The sequence below is a fragment of the Colias croceus genome, chromosome 25 (assembly GCF_905220415.1).
Source record: "Colias croceus chromosome 25, ilColCroc2.1".
NCBI classification, from domain to species: domain Eukaryota; kingdom Metazoa; phylum Arthropoda; class Insecta; order Lepidoptera; family Pieridae; genus Colias; species Colias croceus.
Genome location: NC_059561.1, coordinates 6,947,269 through 6,968,463, shown reverse-complemented (window position 1 = coordinate 6,968,463; position 21,195 = coordinate 6,947,269). Strand labels below are relative to the sequence as shown.

The 21,195-nt window shown below is 31.6% G+C and overlaps 2 protein-coding genes and 1 long non-coding RNA gene across 3 annotated transcripts in view; 2 read left to right on the top strand and 1 right to left on the bottom strand.

The window, feature by feature from the left end:
• The window catches only part of LOC123703260, a 38,659-nt gene extending 25,820 nt beyond the window's left edge, over positions 1–12,839 (top strand). The window contains exons 2-4 of the long non-coding RNA XR_006752966.1: positions 2,395–2,461; positions 4,608–4,746; positions 12,745–12,839. This is a non-coding gene — a long non-coding RNA (uncharacterized LOC123703260). The remainder of the gene's footprint in view (positions 1–2,394; positions 2,462–4,607; positions 4,747–12,744) is intronic.
• Positions 1–21,195, bottom strand: part of LOC123703255 (protein madd-4-like) — a 157,709-nt gene that overhangs the window by 8,653 nt on the left and 127,861 nt on the right. The window contains exons 11-23 of the mRNA XM_045651199.1: positions 19,642–19,794; positions 18,814–18,938; positions 16,693–16,734; positions 15,348–15,587; positions 12,690–12,810; positions 11,211–11,332; positions 9,094–9,175; positions 7,370–7,537; positions 6,346–6,528; positions 5,917–6,069; positions 4,618–4,796; positions 2,356–2,459; positions 1,866–1,972 (exon numbers count right to left, since the gene is read on the bottom strand). Coding sequence (XP_045507155.1) covers positions 1,866–1,972; positions 2,356–2,459; positions 4,618–4,796; positions 5,917–6,069; positions 6,346–6,528; positions 7,370–7,537; positions 9,094–9,175; positions 11,211–11,332; positions 12,690–12,810; positions 15,348–15,587; positions 16,693–16,734; positions 18,814–18,938; positions 19,642–19,794 — 1,779 coding nt within the window. The remainder of the gene's footprint in view (positions 1–1,865; positions 1,973–2,355; positions 2,460–4,617; positions 4,797–5,916; positions 6,070–6,345; positions 6,529–7,369; positions 7,538–9,093; positions 9,176–11,210; positions 11,333–12,689; positions 12,811–15,347; positions 15,588–16,692; positions 16,735–18,813; positions 18,939–19,641; positions 19,795–21,195) is intronic.
• LOC123703257 lies at positions 13,290–15,118 on the top strand. Its single transcript, XM_045651203.1, has 2 exons — positions 13,290–14,169; positions 14,534–15,118. The coding sequence occupies exons 1-2, from the start codon at positions 13,351–13,353 to the stop codon at positions 14,987–14,989; spliced, it is 1,275 nt and encodes a 424-aa protein (XP_045507159.1). The 5' UTR covers positions 13,290–13,350; the 3' UTR covers positions 14,990–15,118.

Here is a 21,195-nt window from a genome sequence, read left to right as displayed (position 1 = left end):
TAGTAGGATCTACTATTAAGTATTCTGTGGTAGGATAGATGAGTGACGTAAACACACGTATATCAAGTTTTAACTTTAAATGACAACGGAATTACATAGTAAAAACAGTATTCAAATTGGCGAAGTTGAAGTAAACTTTTAGATGACCCATAATGATTAGTTATCTAGTAAGTTCCATCGTTAAAGTGGCAATAAAGTTTATAGATGCTTTTATTACGCCTGTAAAGTTATTATTATTGAATGTTATTGTACATTTGGGTGAGGAAGGACTTAAAGTTTGTTTTATTGTTCAGAAGTTTAATATTTGGTAAGCCTTTTAAATTATGGGAGCTAGATTGGGTATTTTCTACTCAGTTAAGTTTGAGGATTTTTAATTATGCAGCTATTTTGATGGTTTTCTGTTGATTTAATTGGAATAGGTGTGGATATTATTGCATATAGGTATATAGACGATTACTCAATATTTGTATGTAAATGGAATAATGGGATATTCTAATTTTAAGCATTTAATCTAGTACCTAGGTAGTTGGGTTGCAAAAATAAATGAAGCGACTGTTTTAATAAGCTTGTTGTTCCTCGGCCTTGTTTGTGTTCCTACTCTAATTGGAAATTAAATATTGTTTTTTCGTTGCCATGGCAACAATAGAAATCGAATTAATAAGATATTCGTTTGTTCCTTTTGTTCCGGTAAAGGTGTTTACGTAAATACCGTATTTTGTATTTTCGATAAGAAAATAGCAATTAATTTATGGAATTAAGGCCGTGTACGCGGTCCGTGCGCTGTTTGGCTCAAATATGTGATTTTTCAAACCAGATTGTCCATCAACCACTAATCTTACAAACATATGAATTACTAATAATTTTAGGGAATTTTATTGTCTATATAGTTAGTTAAGAGTTTTTTTCAATTAATACAGTATTTGTGAATACCATCAAGATAACTGAGCCGATGATTACTTGATTTCACTTTTAGTGTCAATTTCGAAGCTAAAAATATCTGAAATTGCTGACAGATCTAACACACATTTTTTTTAACTAACTGCAAAAATCCTTATTAAAATAGTTAGTTAAAAGATTTTTTTAATTTGGACTCCTAACTTACGAAATTAAAATCCGAACAATGTGAATTTTTTTAGAAATTATACTCGACAAAATGATTATTTTCACCAAGATATTTGACTTAGTTGAATATAATTTATACATATTGCAATAAAAGAACGTATTACTTATAAGATAAAATTTAAAAAATCAACTAAGGTACCTCTATTATTTTTCTACAATTTTTTTTAAAGTACTATAAAACACTGCGCGCGACCCGATTAAAATCAGTCGGCAGCGAGCCTTCCCAGAGAGAGGACATGTTGCTCGGCGCTCTCCTGTGGACCTATGCTGTTCATAGTAAAAGGATAGCGCAAGCCGCGATCTATCGTAATAGATCGCGGAGATTTTGACTTGCGTTAAATTGAATAAGCGCTCTTAATCAACTAGAATATTTCAATGAGCGCGTATTTCATTAAATTGTCGTCTATATTTTAATGATCCATTACGTAGTTAATAGATTTTGTTTTATTTAATTTATAAAAGTATTTGTTTACCTGAAGAATATTGTATATAGGTATCTAATAATTTGATACTTAATAAAATACTAGATACTGGAAGTAACTTTAATATTTTGAGACGGTAGTTAGGCATTCAAACTTGTTGAAAAAAATTTAAAAGCAATCACACAAAAACGCGAATTTGTATGTTTGGCTGTTTATTAATCAAAAAGAGCTGATCCGGTTTTGTTGAAATTTAGCACACAGATAGTTTAAATCTCGACTTTTATAGATGCAACTATAAAGAGTAATTTCTATAATAATTACCTCATTCTCATCATATATGTCCCTAGCTTGAGAGTTGTAACTGGGCGCCGGTTTTGTACTCGTGGTCCCACTGCCGTATAAAGCGTCGCGTACTTTGTCCACTTTGCCTGGTAAATGTAGTTAAAGATGTATTTATGTATGAAAAGAAGAGATTTAATACGAATTCATTTTATGTTAAAAATGTAAAGTTAGTTTGCGTGCTGTAAAATGTTAACGTTGGAGTTCGACATTTTGACACGATACTTACAGCACGCTCCAAATTACTTTTTTATTGTATTGAATGAATTTCTCATTTTTATGAATAAAACTATTTACTATAGGTATACTGTAATAACCTCTGTTCAGATTATAATATCTAATACATAATTCTAAATACCTTTAGTAGTCAAGGTGATTATTTCAAAAGCTTCTTTTTTAATGTCTGTAATAGTTTTATTTTTATTCAAATAATTTTGCTCTATATAATTAAACGTAAATTTAACAGTTTTACCTTTCTGTTTACCCTTATAGTTTTTCTTCTGGTCACCAGGTCTCTGCTCGTGTGACTGATCATCTGATCTGCCTCCAATCATTGCTCTGTATCTACCGTCCGCTCTGTAAGAAAATAATTTGTCTTTAAAATAGGTATTCTATTATTTTCTACTGCTAAAACGCGGTTCATTAAGAATGTCTATTTACTTTGCTTGCCAAGTCAAAACACGATATAATTTGTTGATAGTTTAGATTAGACTAGCTTTCCGCCCGCGGCTTCGCCCGCGTTTTCAAAGAAAAACCGCATAGTTCCAGTTCCCGTGGGATTTCTGGGATAAAACCTATCCTATGTAATAATCCTATCCTATCCTACTAATATTATAAATGCGAAAGTTTGTGAGGATGGATGTGTATGTGTATGTTTGTTACTCTTTCACGCAAATACTACTGAACCGATTACAATGAAGTTTAGCTCACATATAGAGTGTAACTTAGATTAACAGATAGGATATCGTAGCACTGCGGGTAAAACCGCGGAGCACAGCTTGTAGCAGATAAAATAAACAGAGTTTTCCGCGCCTACACGTTTACATGAGCAATAATATTGTTGATTTATTAATGTATAATAATCAATGATGATATTAGCTACAAAACGAATAATGTATGAGTAAATATTGTCATTTTATAATGAGAGTGAAATACGCTGTTAATAACTCAGGCCCCGGAATCACAGACACAATATCTATTGTGTCGTGGACCGATCGGGCCGCTTGGGGCTCAATGGGTTAAAAACATTAGTTGCATAGTACAAAGCTAAGCCATGTCCCGGTTTTGCCCGCATAATTCGGGAACGAAACTAATTAGTATGCTTATAATATTACTAGCGGTCCGCCCCGGCTTCGCCCGTGGTACCTACTTATTTCGCAATAAAAAGTAGCCTATGTCCTTTCTCGGGTATCAAAATATCTCCATACCAAATGTCATGCAAATTGGTTCAGTAGTTTAGGCGTGATTGAGTAACAGACAGACAGAGTTACTTTTGTATTAAGGTATAATATGATTTTGCGTTAAATAATAACAAACCACCGATCCATCTTCAAATTGTCAGAACTAGGCCTGTAGTATTGTGTACAATTAAAATGACACGGGACAGACCTTTCTAATAAAAAATGGTATCATCAAAATCGATTCACGCAGACGAAAGTTCTGAGCCAACAATAGAATTAAGACGAATTGAAAGTCAATTCAAAAATGATTTTACCCTTTACAATATTAGTTTTCTGTCGTGTAAAACGTTAGAGCAAGGTTAGAGACTATATTTTTAGAACAAAACATTTTTAACAATATAGTTTATTATTAACGCGCTGCAGAACGCAGAGCTGAATTTCCATGACATTTTCTATGCCCTAGCGTGCTGTTTTCTCAGTTGCTTGTATAATAAAATTTTATAGCGGCCATCTTCCTTGATCGGTCACTTCTACACAACAGATTTTAATGCTTCAGTTGCTTCATGTTTTAGTTAAATGGTTTTGTGAATTTGGTATTGCTATGTTCGTTTAGAAGACTGTTATTGGTTAATAGAGTTATAGATAAGAGGAAAATAATCGAAGTTTATTCAATGAATAGCTAGAAATGATTCTTGTTTTACAGGAATTGAGGTCAACTTATATTTTACGGTATTTTTAGTCTAACATTATTTAAAATAATATTTAGACATATTAATCTAAATAAATTATAAATTTAAAGCCATAAAAACACAAAAATCAGTGTATCATTATAATGGTATTTTACTACCTACATATTTCACGATTTGTAAATTATCTGATCAAAACATGTCAACGTCATAAGCAGATATTATCTACAATTCATTACGTTGTAATTCACAGATCTAGTACACCATCTGTGTTGTAATTTCAACGGTTAAAATCAAACTCTACGTACCAATCTTTCAGTTTATTTGATTATCTATTAAAAACGTAATAGTGCTTTAAAGATCAATTTAATAAAACTTAGCGTATTTACCTACTGTTTATTTAATTTAATTCTATCAACATAGCTGACCCACGCAACATCATCTAAACTAAACAGGTTACATTTTTAAATGCTACTCCACTTCTATAGATTACTCGTGATGTTATTCATATAGCTTTTTTCTAACGAACTAACTAGTAGTCCCTAGCGCGTTTGATCAAATAAAGAAACTCTTTTAATTTTACAATCTATGTACAGATATATGTATAAGTTATTACCAACATTTTCCTCTTATTGCAGTTTTACTTACCGATCCTGCAACGGCGAAGACGGTTCATCCAAAGCCTTGTGCCTCTCGATCTCTTCGCTAGATGGAAACTCTCCAGGTCTCGGCTTCACAAGCAAGGTCAGATTGGCGCTGGACCTTCCAGCCACGCAGGTATAGACGCCATGATCACGTAGGGATAGAGATGTTATACGGAGCGCTCCCTGGGGGAAATATATGGGTAGGTATTTGGTCAATTGTTATTAATATCGTTTAATTATAGATGACTAAGTAGGAGGGTTAAGTAGATAGGCAATATATAGATAGGCTTCTTCGGATGTTTTAGAATGACGAAGATTCGTAATTTTTTTTTATCATCATTATGATACGCTACATGGAGTTCCGTAGAAAGTATCTACATTTATACATAATATGATCGCTACCAAAAAAAAAAAAATATTATGAATTTTTAATACGCCGCGAAATGCGTTTATGTCAAGAAATCGTTTTCTATTTATGTAGTGGTATTCACATGGTCATTTTCTCAGTACAAATCCAGAATGATCTTTTATTCTGTAGGTAATAGAAATAAACTCTACGTTTATTACTGTAGTAAGTTAATTAAGAAAATGTTCCTCTAGATATTAGCTATATTAATAACACGTAAAAGCAATTGAGGACCTAATTATGATCCCTTAGAGACACCTGCGCGCTCATCGCTATTATAAAAAGTAGCGTTAAGATATTTAATAATATAAGTATTCCGTACAACAGTAAAAGAGTACTTGTTAAATATTTTCCACTTGCTTTATTTTGAAATATTATACAAATCCTCAGAGCACTGTCAGTAGTAAAGTGGAGTGTACTTGGTCGAATGCTTTGTTTATTTATGAGATGAACAACTGCGTCCTGCTGTTTACTTTAAGGCAATAGTTGGCGAAAACAGAGAAACTAATTGTGTGAGTTGAATAAATTTAAATTCCGAAGTTTGCAATTTAATAAGGAAATTGTGTTGGATTAAAAATTTACTGCTCCTGGAGTGGAAACAGACTTAACAACTTGTAATGACTGTCTGTACCGAATTGTTCTATAGAGATTGGTCTACTAAAATATTTGCGACTGAAATAACTTTCTAAATTTTCTTCAATTTGAATAATAACGAAGTTGCAGGTACAGAATTGAGACTGTTCTTTAGTTTAAAGGTTAAATGAGACGCTATGAATAAACCGATTTGTATTCAAAAATATAACTTGTGTGTTTTTAAGATGAATGTGATTACACAATACAAATCGTGTAAGTTATTCTATTTTACAGACAAATAATCAGCTAATGCTGAAACCTTACCTTTTTTGATATTTTATATTTCTTCGACTTAGAAATTATCTGACTATCCTTTGCCCATTGGATTTTCGTTCTATTGTACCCTTTCACTGGACATTTTATCTTTACTTGTGTGCCATAGAATATTGTTGCAGACCCGCCAACCTTCACAGTTACCTGAATAAACATTTTTTCGGGTTTATTTAAATAATCGTATGAATATAATACATGTTGATAAGACGAATTTGGTAAATATAATTCAACATTTAAGATTTTACCTAAAAATAATTTAAATTAAAATGCGAAACAAATGTTCTGCTAAACAAGTCATCCGTATATCAGTAAAATGTTATCAATTTTCAATTAATTTAGGAAACAAAATTTTAAGTATGGCATATATTATCACTTTTAAGTTTCATTTAACAGTCTCGAAATAATTAGTGTATCGAATACCTTTTTCTTCTTCGGATCATGTTGTATATACGATGAATTAGCCAGTGATATTTCTGGTGCAGACGTATCCAATAAACATGGTCTGCTATTACAAGACTTGGTGGACGCTGGTCGTGGTGAATTGCATTGTGATGGCGGTCGTTCCACCACGTGGGATTGGGCCATCACTTGTTTACATATCACCTGTTGAGAATTTAGGTATATTAGACTTGATGGATTAAACTTTGTACGTAATTGAATAAAATAAAATAGGGAAATAGGTACATGGTAATTGACATAAGATCGTGGACAGTGTTATAAAACCATCTTACCATATAACTACGATACAAGTAAAAGACGTGGTGAAAGTTATGTAAAGAATAACAATACAATGTAACATGTAATAAATAAGTTCCTGAAAAATAACATTATGATGATATTTTTTTTTGATCAAGGATGTTATAGCAGTTCTATAAGAATTTTTTTTTTACATGTTCAAGCTATTTTAATGTAAGAGTATCAATTCACTGAGTATTTACTTTGCTAAGTTGTTTACAGTTTTCATTCATTGAACTTAAGTTTTTTCGATATTGTCGTAAATTTTCCAAATATGTCCGCAAGCTGCTATTCAACGCTCGAACAGATTCTACTTCTTGAGTCAATTCCATTGCATTAACATTTGAAGAAGGCATTATTATACATATATTATACGTATAATTTAATTGTAAAATAATTTTATTATACGTAACTATAATTAGTTCAAAAATCGTGTTAACAATAATTTATTTGCAGTAAAAATACATATTATTTGCATAAAATTAAGAGATGGTAACATCAGAAATTCTATATACTGAATTTGCAATTCTTATAAGCATATTTTTACTAAAATCTCTTAAAACCGAACCTAAAACCACACTATATGATAAAATTAATATATCAGGTAGACAAAAACATCGTATAGGTATCAATTTTGAATTTACCAGGATCACATAACTTGATAGTGAAGTGAAGTTAGGGAAGAACTAATTAGATTTTAGAATCATACCTCTCTCTGCTTCACACCACCACCACAAGTCTTAGAGCACTTGGACCAGTCCCCCGAGTGCCACCTCACTGGACAGTCGAGCACGTTGCAGTACTGCCGGTCCGGCGGGGGCGGCTGGGGGCACATGCTGTTTGGTACTACCACTGTGTTCGTACCACCGCGTGTTACCTACGGGATAATTGATAAGAACAATTTTATGGTTATCTGTAAGTGACTTTTAGTAAAGTCTATGTTTGAAAGCGCTAATCTCATTAATAACTGGTCCGATTTGACAATTATTTCGGTGTTAGATAGCCCAATTATCGAGGGAGGCTGTAGGCTATATATCATCAGGCTAAGACGGAAGACCAACAGGAGCGGAGCCACGCGGGTTAAACAGCGGGGCGCAGCTAGTAGATTACATAGATATTAAGATGAAATGTAAATTAAAATCATGGACAAAAGTAGCAGAAAATTTGTAGGGAATCGTTATTAATTGATTTATAAATGTTTCCAGTATCCGGTACCTGGTTTATAGTAACTTTTATTTCATGTTTGAATTATAATGTATCTACATCACAAGTTTCAATTAAACAAGTTCATATTCAATAGTTTTGAAATGAAAGAGCTTATAAATAACAGTAGACTAAAAATATATGCAGTTAAGTCTATAATATTCTCGTACTGTTTCAATTCATATTTCTATTCAACAAAAATAAATGAATAAAATATCTAAATACAGATTTGTAAAGATTCGAAATAGCTCGACGGTATTAACTAAATTTGATCTTTATTCCGTAAGTGTTAAGTTTCATAATATATCTTGCTATATCTAGACTTATTGATAGATGTCGGTATAGAATTTCTAGGTCAGCATTTATAAATCAAGTTAGCTTTGGAATAGAATTTCAATTCCAAGTTGTCGAAATGTGGTACACGTTGGAATGATCACATTTCTACAAATTCAATTTATTTTTGTATTTTCTTTGTATTAAATAACAGATTTGGAATATGTTTCCTTTATGCATCTGCTTTCAGATGCATTTCTTTTCTATTTGAATAATTATAAACATTGAAAAGCCTAATTATATCTTTACCAGTAAATTGATAATTCTTAGCAGTCTTTTCATGTGAAGTTTCAAACCGTTGCTGAATTATATTAATAAGTTTATACCAGGTGAAAGGCTCGTGAAAGGTAAGACGTTAGACGAATTTAGACAGGAGCTTCTACTCATGAAACTGAACAACTTTTATTCTACAAATTTGCTGAATTCGTAAAAAAAAAGACTTTGTAAGGAAACTTCGCTAATCAGCTGACCGATTTCCATACAAAGTCCAAATTTTTTTCTACGAATTCAGCAAAGTTGTAAAAAGTTATTCAGTTGCATGAGAAGAAGCTCCTGTCAAAATGCGTCTGACGTCTTACCCTTCTTGGTCTTACCAGTCACCCTGTTGATTGTACAAATGTTTTTTTTTATTTAGTTTTGGATACTAAAACTGGTGGCATATTGATAATAATTTTAGTTTAATATTGATTTGCGACTCATGCTGTTTACGGAAATTTTTCCTGTTGTTTATAGTTTTTGATAAAACCAATATTGAAATATGGGATATTCTTCTAAGAATATTAAAAACATCAGCAATAATACTACATGACGTATAAAATTACATTATACCCATGACGTATAAAATTCTATTTACAGTATAAATAAATAAAATATACTAAATTTATTTTAGAGACAAACCTCATGTATGCAGGTGACTTCTCTTGTTTGTATTCCGATACCACAGGACTTTGTGCATTGCGAGAATTCAGTGTAGTTCCATCTGTTGAATAAAATTTATGGATTATTTCATGTTTTAAACCTATTTAGCTCTTAATAGGGTTACGAGATCATTGTTTTTTTACGAGAGAGGTTCTAGGTGCAATTACAAAGGCTTTTCTTATGAAAATGGTGTTATCTAAATTGTTTTGCAAATTAAATTAAGTGTATTTATGTAAAGAAATGGATGATAAAAGTCAACGTAAATAGGTACACATTTTGTTTATATTCTAGCACAGAATATTTTTATAAAGCGAACGAATGTAAAAGTGAAACGAAATATAAAAGTAGACGAGATTCTAATTTCACTCCACGTGTAATTAATACAATATTTCGCACGGCAACATTTTAAAGGAATGAGAATTATAACAGTGCTGCCAACATACTGAGGAAAATGAATGGGAATTATAACAGTGCTGCCAACGTACTGGTGTTATTCAGTGTTATTTGAACGCAGCGTAATGTGGCATGAACGTGTTAAAGTATTTTTAGTCTCTCGCTTTTAGCGTTGATAATAAAAACAAAGTATGCGCTCTTCTGTTCTGAGCGGTGTTGATATAAAAGGAAATTCCTTTATGGCTTGTTGCTCAAAGGTTTTTTGGTTTGGTTGTTACGTGTGTTTTTAGTTTGTTGCTGTTCACAAATTTATTTTATATAGTAGCTTTACGCCCGCGGCTGCGCTCACATTTTCTAAAACCTAACAAATTATAAGTATACTAAAGCCTTCCGCGAGAACCACGCCATCCATTAGTGAAAACAAAATGAAAATCGGTGATGTATTTTTTGAGTTTATCATGAACAAACACACATACAGACACAGCGGACAACTTTGTTTTATAAAATGTACTTATTTCTAATTTAAAAAGAAGAACGTCTCAAATATCTTTGTCAAGAAAATAATTTAATTTTTCGACAAGTCACAAGGTTGATTTGAAATATTTAAGATGAATCGAATAACAACCGGATATTAAACATCTGAAGGAAATAATATGCGGCGGGGTGAAATTATATTTTCTTTTTACGATACAACATAAAAGCACAGATAATATAATACAGATAATACATAAAAGGGAAGACTTTCGGTTTTAATAACGTCAGTTAATGGAACCTTGTTGTTATAAAGTTTTTAATTGAAATTTAAAATTTATTACGAAACAAATTATTCAGTTTTTGTTCTTGAATTTTGGTTTTATTAATTTGTCTGTATATTGATGAGTTTATTACAATGGTTGTGAGTTTCAGCTTATTTATTTCGCGAGAGAGTTTCAGCTTATTTATTCGACACACGACATGTGACACCATGAAATTTGTTTTTGGACACAGTATTCCCATTAACCGACTGAAATAAAGGAGGAGATTCTATGTGCATCTGTATGAAGTGAAATTTTTTTAGACTTAAAATTTCAAGGTCGCGTCATGGCGATACCGTCACGTCATGATGTAAGGCGACGATTTTGGTACCTTTGAATCTTGCCAAAAAAGTGTCACTTCTGACACGCTCTTTTTTATAAATGTTATCAATTTCAATTAATTATTTCAAGAAATTTTACTATTTATTCAGAAGTATTTATTGAAGTTCTTTATAAGTAATTGGAATATTAAAGAGCAATATTTAATATTGTAAGTCACTTTATGTATTTAATTAATTTAATGGAGTGATATTTTCCATTTCCATTGGATACTTTTCTTTTAATAGTGTGTCTAATCGTAATTGAATTTTGTCTTTACAGTTAAATAAATGTTTTTAAGCTCAGTCGAATTTATTTGGCAGCACCGCTTATGATACACTTTGAGTTTACCAAACGTAGTGTTATAAGTAAAATCTAGTGTATTTATCAATCATCCAGGTGATAAATGTGTCACAGCCAATTAGTTTATTCAATCATTTAATTAAAAGCCTAGGCCTAGGCCTTTATAAACTTTTTCTTAAATTACTTTAAAATTTACAAGATACAGCTAAATATAGTCAAGGTAGTTAATTACGTGCGGTTTAATCTATAGCCTAGACTTTCAATAAAATGGCTGACATGTGAACTAACCTGGGAGGACAGGGATGGTCGTTACATGTTCTCACTCTGTTCTCTGGTTTAGTGAGTGGATCGCACATGTAGGGTGACGCGTTCTTACCGTCTTCGTCTCTTACACACTGGATTATTAGTTCCTGTAACAAATGTATTAATCTATATTATTATTATTATTATATTATATAAATCTCGTGTCACAATGTTTGTTCTCAATGGACTCCTAAACCACTTAACCGATTATAATAAAATTCGCACACCATGTGCAGTTCGATCCAACTTGAGAGATAGGATAGTTTAAATCTCAAATCGTTTTAGAGAAAGCGGGCGAAGCCGCGGGCGGTAAGCTACTATTTTTATTATATAAATATTATATAATATTTAGTATATTGTATACTATATGGGGGTCCATTCAGTTTGAATGGGGGACTCTCTCAGTACAGATAATATAATACGTACGTACGTTGTAGGTACGTTTAGTTAAGCTATTAGATAGCTTAAGCCTTAAGTGCTTCGTGTATGTTAAGTATTATATTTTTTAATTATAAAATAACATATTATCTAAAATATGTTTTAGTCTATGAACCTAACTGTATTATTATTAATCCCTGTTATTTTTTTCTGTGTATATGTGTTCTGAAGAAAAACTATTGCCCACTACAAATCTTTAGAGGATCTAATCTAAGTACCTACATGTGCGTTCTTATATTATATCATTAATGAACAGATGTCCTTTTAGTACGAATAAACTAAACTACAGTTTTTCTTTAATAAAAAATAAAAAAAAACCTTCAGTTGCCACTAATAAAGGGATATAAATAGTTCTCATTGTCTACCAGTCGTATGTAAAATAGCGTTTTAAAGGTAAATTCACCTCCAGAATTGACATTTACGTATCGCAGTTGAATATTTTATCTGTGCCCGTCGAAGCAAAGACATTGATTTCCGGATGTTGGTAATTTGACCTTTTTACTAGTTACAAATGGAAAAAGTTCGAATTACGTGTTAAGGTGATGTGAACGTTTAATCACGATAAATGTTTTTTAACAAGTCGATTGAATTAAGAATTATAATTGAAAAAAAAAACATCGTAAAAGAAGGCCAAACATATTTCAATTGTTACTTCTCAAGATAAAAAAATAAATAGATACCTAGGTATTTACCGATAATGCGATAAATATTATAATTTATAAACTTAATATATAGCTATGTAATTTAAAATACATAAAGATTTCAATCTATTGAATATGGCTCATAATATTATGCTCCCTGTAAATCAGAAGCTCATATTATTCCCGTAACAATTTGATCGAATTAAATAATTAACAACAAAAAATAACTAATTTAAATAATGAATGAATGAATCATCTGGTATATTAATTTATGTTTTGTATTACTTTCTATAATTTATAATGTTATTGTTGTGTCTGTTAAAATAAATGCATTCTTTCTTTCAAATGCAAGAATTAATTAAATAAAGGATAAGTCAATAAATACCTGAACACCACTTAAACAAGACGCACTACAGCTTGTGTATCCCTTCTCTTTCCAGGAATAAGACTTCCCGGGCGACCCCGGCGCCACTCTGATGTTACTCGATGTACCGAATATTAGTGACCTGTTGGAAAGACATACCTCATTATAATGAACAGTCATTACTCATTACTTTGGAAATTAAAATTTTAACGGATTTTAAACGCGATTTATTCTTTATATTATTAACCATATATTACATATCTTATGTTATTTTATACTTTGTTATATTTTTGTTTGAGAAATACAGAATAAAAATAAAAATATAAAGTTGTAATGATAAGGTGATCTGCCATATTGGCTAGTATTCAAAATGATAAGATATAATAAATAATCATTATAAGATATGTCTAGAAGCTATTTATATTTTAAAACTCTGGTATTAAACACGAGAAATACTAATAATAGATGCATAAATGTTACTATTCTAACCTCATAATATAAGCGTTAAATATATTATAACGATACTATTTTTTATTTTTATTTTATTTATAATTGAAAAACAAAAGAAGTAGGAATGTATAGATAATTTGATTTAAGCCGTATTATGTTATCGCTATAAAGTTTGTCGATATCGAATTTACCGCAATCTTATCTTAAAACGCATGACAGATTAAATTAGTTTATGTTTAGCTCCAGAGTCGACGTGAAAATGTCGCTCGACGTAAATATAAGTGAGCCAGATGAATTCAACTGCATGGAACTGCATAGTGCTATCAAAAATGTCGCTGATGCCATGGATATTAAGGAATTCAGTTATCATGTAGATTACTTGAATGGCAGTGGTTACATAGCTAATGTGTTTCGAGTAATTATAACAGAAAATGGCAGTGATAAGCGTGTCAGTGTTATAGTGAAAACACTTGTTAACACGGCGAGGAAGGAATTGTTTCGTGAATTACATAATCGAGAAGTAGAAGCGTATATTAATGTTATAGAAACGTTTAGAGAATTGCAAAAGGATATAATTGATGCTAAACGGCTTGTATTACCAGTTTGTATTTATTCCAGTACAGAAAAAGGGAATGAAGTTCTTATATTTGAAGATTTACTAGTGTCAGGATATGAAGTGAATGATACATTGGATAAAAATAATAAACTAGAATATTCACATGTCGAATTAATATTTTCTAATTTAGCTAAATTCCACGCTTTGTCACATGTGTTTGAGAAGAATAATAGTGACTTGTATAATGATATTGCAAAGAACTTCCATGATTTACTATTTCAAGATAGCTTCTTAAACAAAAGCAAACTTAGAAATTATTTTCCGGAGTCTTTTGACATTTCTCTGAATGTAATTAATGATTTGGATGTTAAGAAGAAATTAGAAACAATTAAACCGAAGCTGTTACCGCTCTTCCGTATGTATGTTGAGCCAAGGAAAATGAATGTATTTTGCCATGGAGATTTTTGGATAAATAACATACTGTTTAAAATAAAGGTATGTTTTGAATACTCATATTTTTCGTAAAACAAGCCAGCTGGAACTGCTAAACACAACGTGTATTATTGCAATATTTTTGTCTTCTCTATATATTTTTGACTCTAAGTTGGTAAAATTGTAAAGTAATACATTGCACTAAACAGTGATTGTAACTAAAAATTTGCTCTAAAAAGACTTAAAAGTTAGCGACTCTCTTTTTAAGTTTGTAAAAACCTGTACCTAATAGACAAGATGCAGCCTTCCGCTTAAAAGTTCACATAGGTTTTTACTTTTGGAACTTTGTTTAGTCTGGATAAAACAGTGAAAATTTACAGTAAAATTTACACTTGCTCGGGTTTACTGAATTTATTTTTTGTTCCAGGGCGAGACAACCGAACTATGCTTTTTGGATTTCCAAACAATGAGATTTACCAATCCAGTCACCGATTTAATTTACTTCATATACTTGTGTACAGATGCCCAATTCAGATCTGAATACTTTGATAAACTTATCGAAGTTTACTATGACAGTTTTGAATCTTTCTTATCTCTCTTTAATATAGAAGCGAATCTTATATATACTAGAGAAGAATTAGTTAAAGACGTAGAAGAAACAATGGTATTAGGTTTATTAATTGCATTAGTTGAATTGAGAGTCGTAGCCGTTCCTCAGGAAGGTGTTGCTAAGGAAAGTCAAACTGACTCTGAACAAGATCTCTCGAAGATAACGCAAGAAGATAATAGTATGTTTATTGCAAGAATTAACGATGTTGTCACAGAATCTATAGGGAATGGTGTTCTTGATAAACTTTTAAATGTAGCAGCAGCGATAGAATGAATAAAATATGTCTGGAATTTATTTTATTTAAATTTATAAAATATCTAGGTAGTAATAAGTACAATATTTAAATTGAAATTAAGTAAGCGGCAAGAATATCCCTAATTTTTTTCGTTACAAAATACAATACCAAAATAACTGACTACTCTATTCATTATATAGTACAAATAAATATACTATACGTCGATTACGATATTTAATTTAGTACCTATCCTGTTTACCAACCAATTGATATTATATAGTTACCAAATTTATGCAGTGTAAATCTATCCTTCTCCTTTTCTGGTAATGAAATGATACAAATCTATGTCTGGTCTGTCTAATTATTAAAACAATTTATATCTTATCATATTAGTACCTGTCGCCTCCATAAGACGGTGCACTGGAATCACCGAACGAAGTTCCATACGCCATCGAACAAGGCTCCATCACACATCTTTGGGTTTCTTCAGTGGGTTTAGGACCCATGCACTTACTATCTGGTAGTTTAGCTATCGTTCTACTGAATTCTAGAAAGATCTTGCAATGCACTTCCTTTTTCCTCCAACCTTCACCGCAAGTGACGCTACAAGGTCCCCAATCGTCATCTTTGATGTAGCTACAATGATACAGTTTGTTAGGAACGTGAATACTCTCTTGAAATGGATTGGTTGAAACATCAAGCTTGTATGAATTAAATTTTTGTTTTGCTACTGTAATTAAACGGGGCGTGATATTAACAATACCATATAAGTACTCGTTTATGTTGTTGTTTTTGTATGTTGATTTAAAATGACTAACATCTACTTTCATCTCTTCTTTATCTTGGATGACTTATCATTTGTTACTTGTATTAAAACGAATTGTTTTTAGTTTCAAACTTGATGTTTAAAATATATTTAGTTAAAATACTATTGAATCGAAATATAAGCTATTATCATTCACACGTTAACGCATGCAAGGTGTTGGGATTAACATACGTTTACAAATCTACCAATCAGATTTGGCTGGCATATGTAGAAGTATGTGCACCGATGTATGTCTGTATGTATAAACAATCGAACCTGCAAAACTTGAAATGTTAAGAGAAAAAATATCTAATCTAATCAAACATTGTGAAGAAAACTTTTCGTAAAACTTAGCCGTGTCAGTGTCGGTGCCAAATGTTTAGTATCTCGGAGTATTGGAAAAGTGTTTCGAAGTTAAAACAAAAAAAAGATAAACTTTTAGATGGTGTAGTATGTGCAAGGAATTACAAACTTTATTGTGCAGTGCATAGAGTAGAATAAAAGGAAAATCGTACAGTTGAAAGCAATGGTCCGTGATAGAATGAAGGGTCCTTGTAAAAATCGAAGATTAAGTACACGCGAAACTGACCAGTATAACAGAGGGAATAAAACGGAATTAGGTCGAGTTTTCTGTGTTAAGTGTTTTGGATTGTTAGTTACATTTCGACTGGCGTAGAACAATATATTAGATCGGATCTGATATTCTTAATAAAAATGTGAATCATTTCAGTTCAGAAATCGATTTTAACAAGAATATACTTTTCGTGGTTAATGTTGAAATCGATTAATGAAGCAGTTAAGCTAATATTAAAAGAAATCTAACAGCCATTGGAGTCGTGTAAAATGAGAGGGGGTAATGTCATTCCTTGTAAAAATGTGATGTCGTTCTGAATCGAAAAGTGAAATCGTAAAATACTGGAGTTGAAGGTACACTACCTTACATACAACCAGCCACACGCAAAGAATATTTTGAAATTGCTGAAAACAATAACAAAATACTCTAAGCTATCGCAGAAACACTGACAAACACTTCATAGGATTTAAAACATGCCATTTTGCTGTTATGTTGAGTTTAATTGAAGGAATTTTGAGAGACAGAATTTTCTGTTCTAATTGCCTTCTGTTTTGACTACGTTATTCTATTTACTACATCTCTTTGGACGGAAACAAAACATTTCATTTGGTAGGTATGTACTTATTAAATTATATGTATAGACTCATGTTAATAGTGAAATTTATTTTATGCTAGAAAGTCCGCGGTTTCACTTTAAAACTACAGGGATAAAAGTAGCATAAATCAATCTCTTTGCCTTTCAGCCAAATCAGCTCAGTAGTTGTTAGTGTGAAACTATGAACCATCTTCCTTTTAATTAAAATTGAATTCTACGAAAAACAGAAATCGGTTCATATTGCTTGATATTATATTGAAAAATACTTTTGTGACATTTCCCGAAAGAAGAAATTTTAATAAAATTTCATTAACAGAGTCAAGACAAAACGCAAACATCTTCCTTTTAGCATCTCATCAAAATAGCATGTTAGTTTACTTATACTAAGGAGTCTCATTTTATTAAAAATACTTTAGCATATTATTCATGCATTATCATGGCCTTAAAGTATTATCTGCTTTCATATTAAACCTTGTGAAGACAGTAAATATCCCGTAAAATATGAGGCGCATAAATATTTTTCATTTCAGTAAATCGAGATGATAAAATTGAATGCTTAATGTTAAACAACTTATGATTAAAACATGAAATACTGTAATGATAGCTGGATTAAATATGTTTGTAAAGAACTGTTAAATTGCCTTTATTAACACTCGTAATAAATTATTTGAATACTATATTAATGCACATGTTTGGCTGAAATGTGTTGCTACTTAATGGAAGTTCATTTTTATTAATGCTTTATGTGATTTGCATGTTTTGGAAATAGTTTGTTTCAAATGATAAAGTCTATTTTTGTGTAATAAGACGTAGATATTAAATTAGTTAAACACCAGTGCAGTTTATATTTGTTAAAAACATAACAAGATTAGTACTAAAATCATTGAATTTATACTAATACTAGTGGTCCGCCCCGGCTTCGCCCGTGGTACCTACATGTTTAAACTATCCTATCTCTCAAGTTGGATCAAACTGCACATGGTGTGCGAATTTTATTATAATCGGTTGAGTGGTTTAGGAGTCCATTGAGGACAAACATTGTGACACGAGATTTATATATACTAAGATTATAAAGCTGAAGAGTTTGTTTGTTTGAACGCGCTAATCTCAGGGACTACTGGTCCGATTTGAAAAATTCTTTCGGCGTTAGATAGCCCATTTATCGAGGAAGACTATATACCATCACGCTAAGTTGGTAAATAAATTGTAGATGAAAATGCCCATCCACTGAAACAAGATATATTTTGTAATTTAAGCATCGTATTGAATTCCATCTTAAGGAACACTGTCTCCACAAAGCAAGTTCATTTTTTAAAGTATTCAGTTATAATTTCAATTAATCTACATTTCACATTAGTTAGGGTAGGTTTTCAACAGCACAATGACAATAGTGATTTTTTCGTCCTAACAAAGGTTTTTCACTCCACACGGTAACTCTGAAGACATTGTATTTTTGAAGTTTCAAGATTGTGTACTCAAAGATTATATTATTAACCTATCTTCTTCTTTATCTATCCGTTCAAATAAGCCTGTTTTCTATACGAAGAGAGGGATTTTTTTAAACAATAAAATATTTTTCTATTCCTATATATCAAGTGTAAATATTTCATTGCAACTTTTTCAGCTCATAACATGAAAACATATAATTATATAGAAAAATGTATATTAAACCATCGTGTATAATATAAATAGTAAAGGAAACGATTAAGTCGCTCAAAATATAAAATATCAAAATAGTAAAAGTTTTACACACTTTCCTATCTTTAAGAACCTAATAAAACATAACCTATTTTTATAACACAAATCCCGCAACCCTCAAAAAGCTATAAGCTATAAGTTTATACAATGACTTCAGAGTTACTATAGCAACGAATAACAGAATGCTTACGTGGCTTCGACCGGCACGTCTGGTTCTCCGATGAGCTGTTCAGCCTTGGCTTGCGGCGGCGGGTACGGCTGGATCAGCGGCTGCGTGTGGTACACCACGCCTGGGAGCAGGTCTTCTATGTCGTCCTACAAGTTATATTAGTTTATAGATTATATAAAAAAAATGTGTGCGTGTACTAGTGTACACACGTAAGAAGTGCAACTTCTTTATGGACTTATTTTCAAAAAATAATTTACTATATATGCAACTTCACAGGAATACGTCGAATCACGCGTGGTAGGGATAAGAAAAAGATGGCGTGTAACGGAAAAATGTCACGCGTAACGAAAAAATGTTACACTATTTTTTTTCCCAAGCGGGATAAAGAAGTTTCACTTCAAAAATTTAGCGGGATTTTTTAACTTTACAAATATGATTAGTTTGTAAATGATGTTGATGTTCCAGTGTCAGATGCTTTCGATTTTATGCAAAGAAACAAATTTCTTCTACCGGAAATGTTCGTTACGAAATATGCTTTAGAAGTATGTCAATAAACTGTAGACCTAAATGTAGAGTGACAATATGTTTTAATTTCACAGGTTTGCGTAAGAAAAACACATAGTTATTTTAAGTATATGTTTAAATATACGTTTTACGCTGATGCATGTTATCTAGATGTTTTTGTACGGTACCATGTTTTTTGGCAAATAAGTGTTATTTTATTTTTTATTTATTTTAGAGACAAGGAAAACTTATATTTGGTATCATATTTCTTAGTATCATTACCAATTTTTGTTTCATGTAGTAGTAGATATAATTCTTATTTGAATCATCAAGCAACCATCGTACCTCAGGATCTTCCGCCTCCCTATAAGCAGGACAGCTGATCCCCGTAGAACAAGCCCGGGATATCTCCGGACGTGTGTTCGGATCGCACACCCCTCCACCCGGTGTGCATTCTACACCTCTAACTTGAATGCCTTCGCCACAGGATACTGAGCACTGTGGGATTGTAATAAAGGTTATTTTTCCATGAGCATTGCCGATCTTGATTGTGGTTAGTTTTTATATAGATATAGATTTTTTATTTTAAATATAGATTTTCTTTAATTTGTAAGTATAAGGTAGCATTGTAAGGTGCATTGACATCAAACGAGCGAATGCTCATTCTATCCCCAACATGTAAAATTATTTTAGTGTAAACAAGCGTAGAGCATTCATTCGCTGTTCTTAGTGCATTTAAAAAGATTCTATGCAATGTTTTAATACTGAACAAAACTGAATACGAGTTTTCGTTTACACTAAAAGATCCCGAAAGAATGCTCTCGCTCTAGTTCTATGTTCGATGTTCGTTTGATGTAAATGCACCGTTAAACTCAAACTCAAACATTTATTTATTCAATTAGACTTCTTTGAAAAGTACTTTTGAATCGTCATTACATATTTTTAACAATTACCACAGAAGAGTTAGAAAAGTATATTCTTGAATTTCACTATACTGTAACGATCTATTTAATAGTATAGTGATTAACGTTACTGTATTTTCTTCCACCACAAATATAACAAGAAAAACATTTATGATTCTTAATTCTATTAAAAATCCGCTCTAATTTTGCTGTACACGCGAAAAAGTAATTGAATAAAATGAACGCTAGTTAGAAATATCATAGAAATTGGGTTCAACATCTCGCAAACTATTGTATTTATTTACTAGAGTAATAACAGACATGATTGCGTTTCAAAATTAATGCCTGAAGTACGGAGAAGAAAATATATGATACCTAGTCTATATATGCATGTATATATCAAAATGAAACCCGTTTTCCTTGGTCACGGCCGCGGCATCACGCGTGAACGGGTGGACCGGATTCGATAATTATTTTTTTTATTATATTCCTTGAAGTACGAGGATGGTTCTTATGTATAGAAAACGTAAATATGTACGGGTGAAGCCGCGGAGGACCGCTAGTACCTAATGAAATAAAATTATTCCACTTAAAATCAATTTTCCAGCCTTTTGTACTGATTTTAAAATAGCCTACTAAGAAAAACACTTTTCAGAGAAATGCTGACCTATTGAACGGTTAACAATAAAAACTTTTAACGTCTTGGAAATAATTACTGGAAAGAAATGCAGGCGCTATTGTTAAGTTTGCACAAAGACGCTTCTAGAATTACAACAACTTAGACGCTTTCAACAATACTTGTTGAAATATACATATATGAAAGTTTTATTACTTGCACTTGCAAGCTGTACTGCCTTTGTTCTATGCGACTCTGAACTTAGGCAGCATTGGAAAAGCAATTGTAATAAAATTGCATAGATTTTAGTTTGCTTTGACAACAGCAATTGTCCGCGATGGTTGGATACCTCCAAATAATTGTTGTAAACTTATTGGTTGT

Bases quoted from the DNA above. Each gene is read 5' to 3' on its own strand.
- LOC123703257 (XM_045651203.1), top strand. From the start codon at position 13,351: ATGTTTAGCTCCAGAGTCGACGTGAAAATGTCGCTCGACGTAAATATA. The intron at 14,170-14,533 runs GTATGTTTTGAA...TTTTTGTTCCAG, and splicing joins ACATACTGTTTAAAATAAAG to GGCGAGACAACCGAACTATG.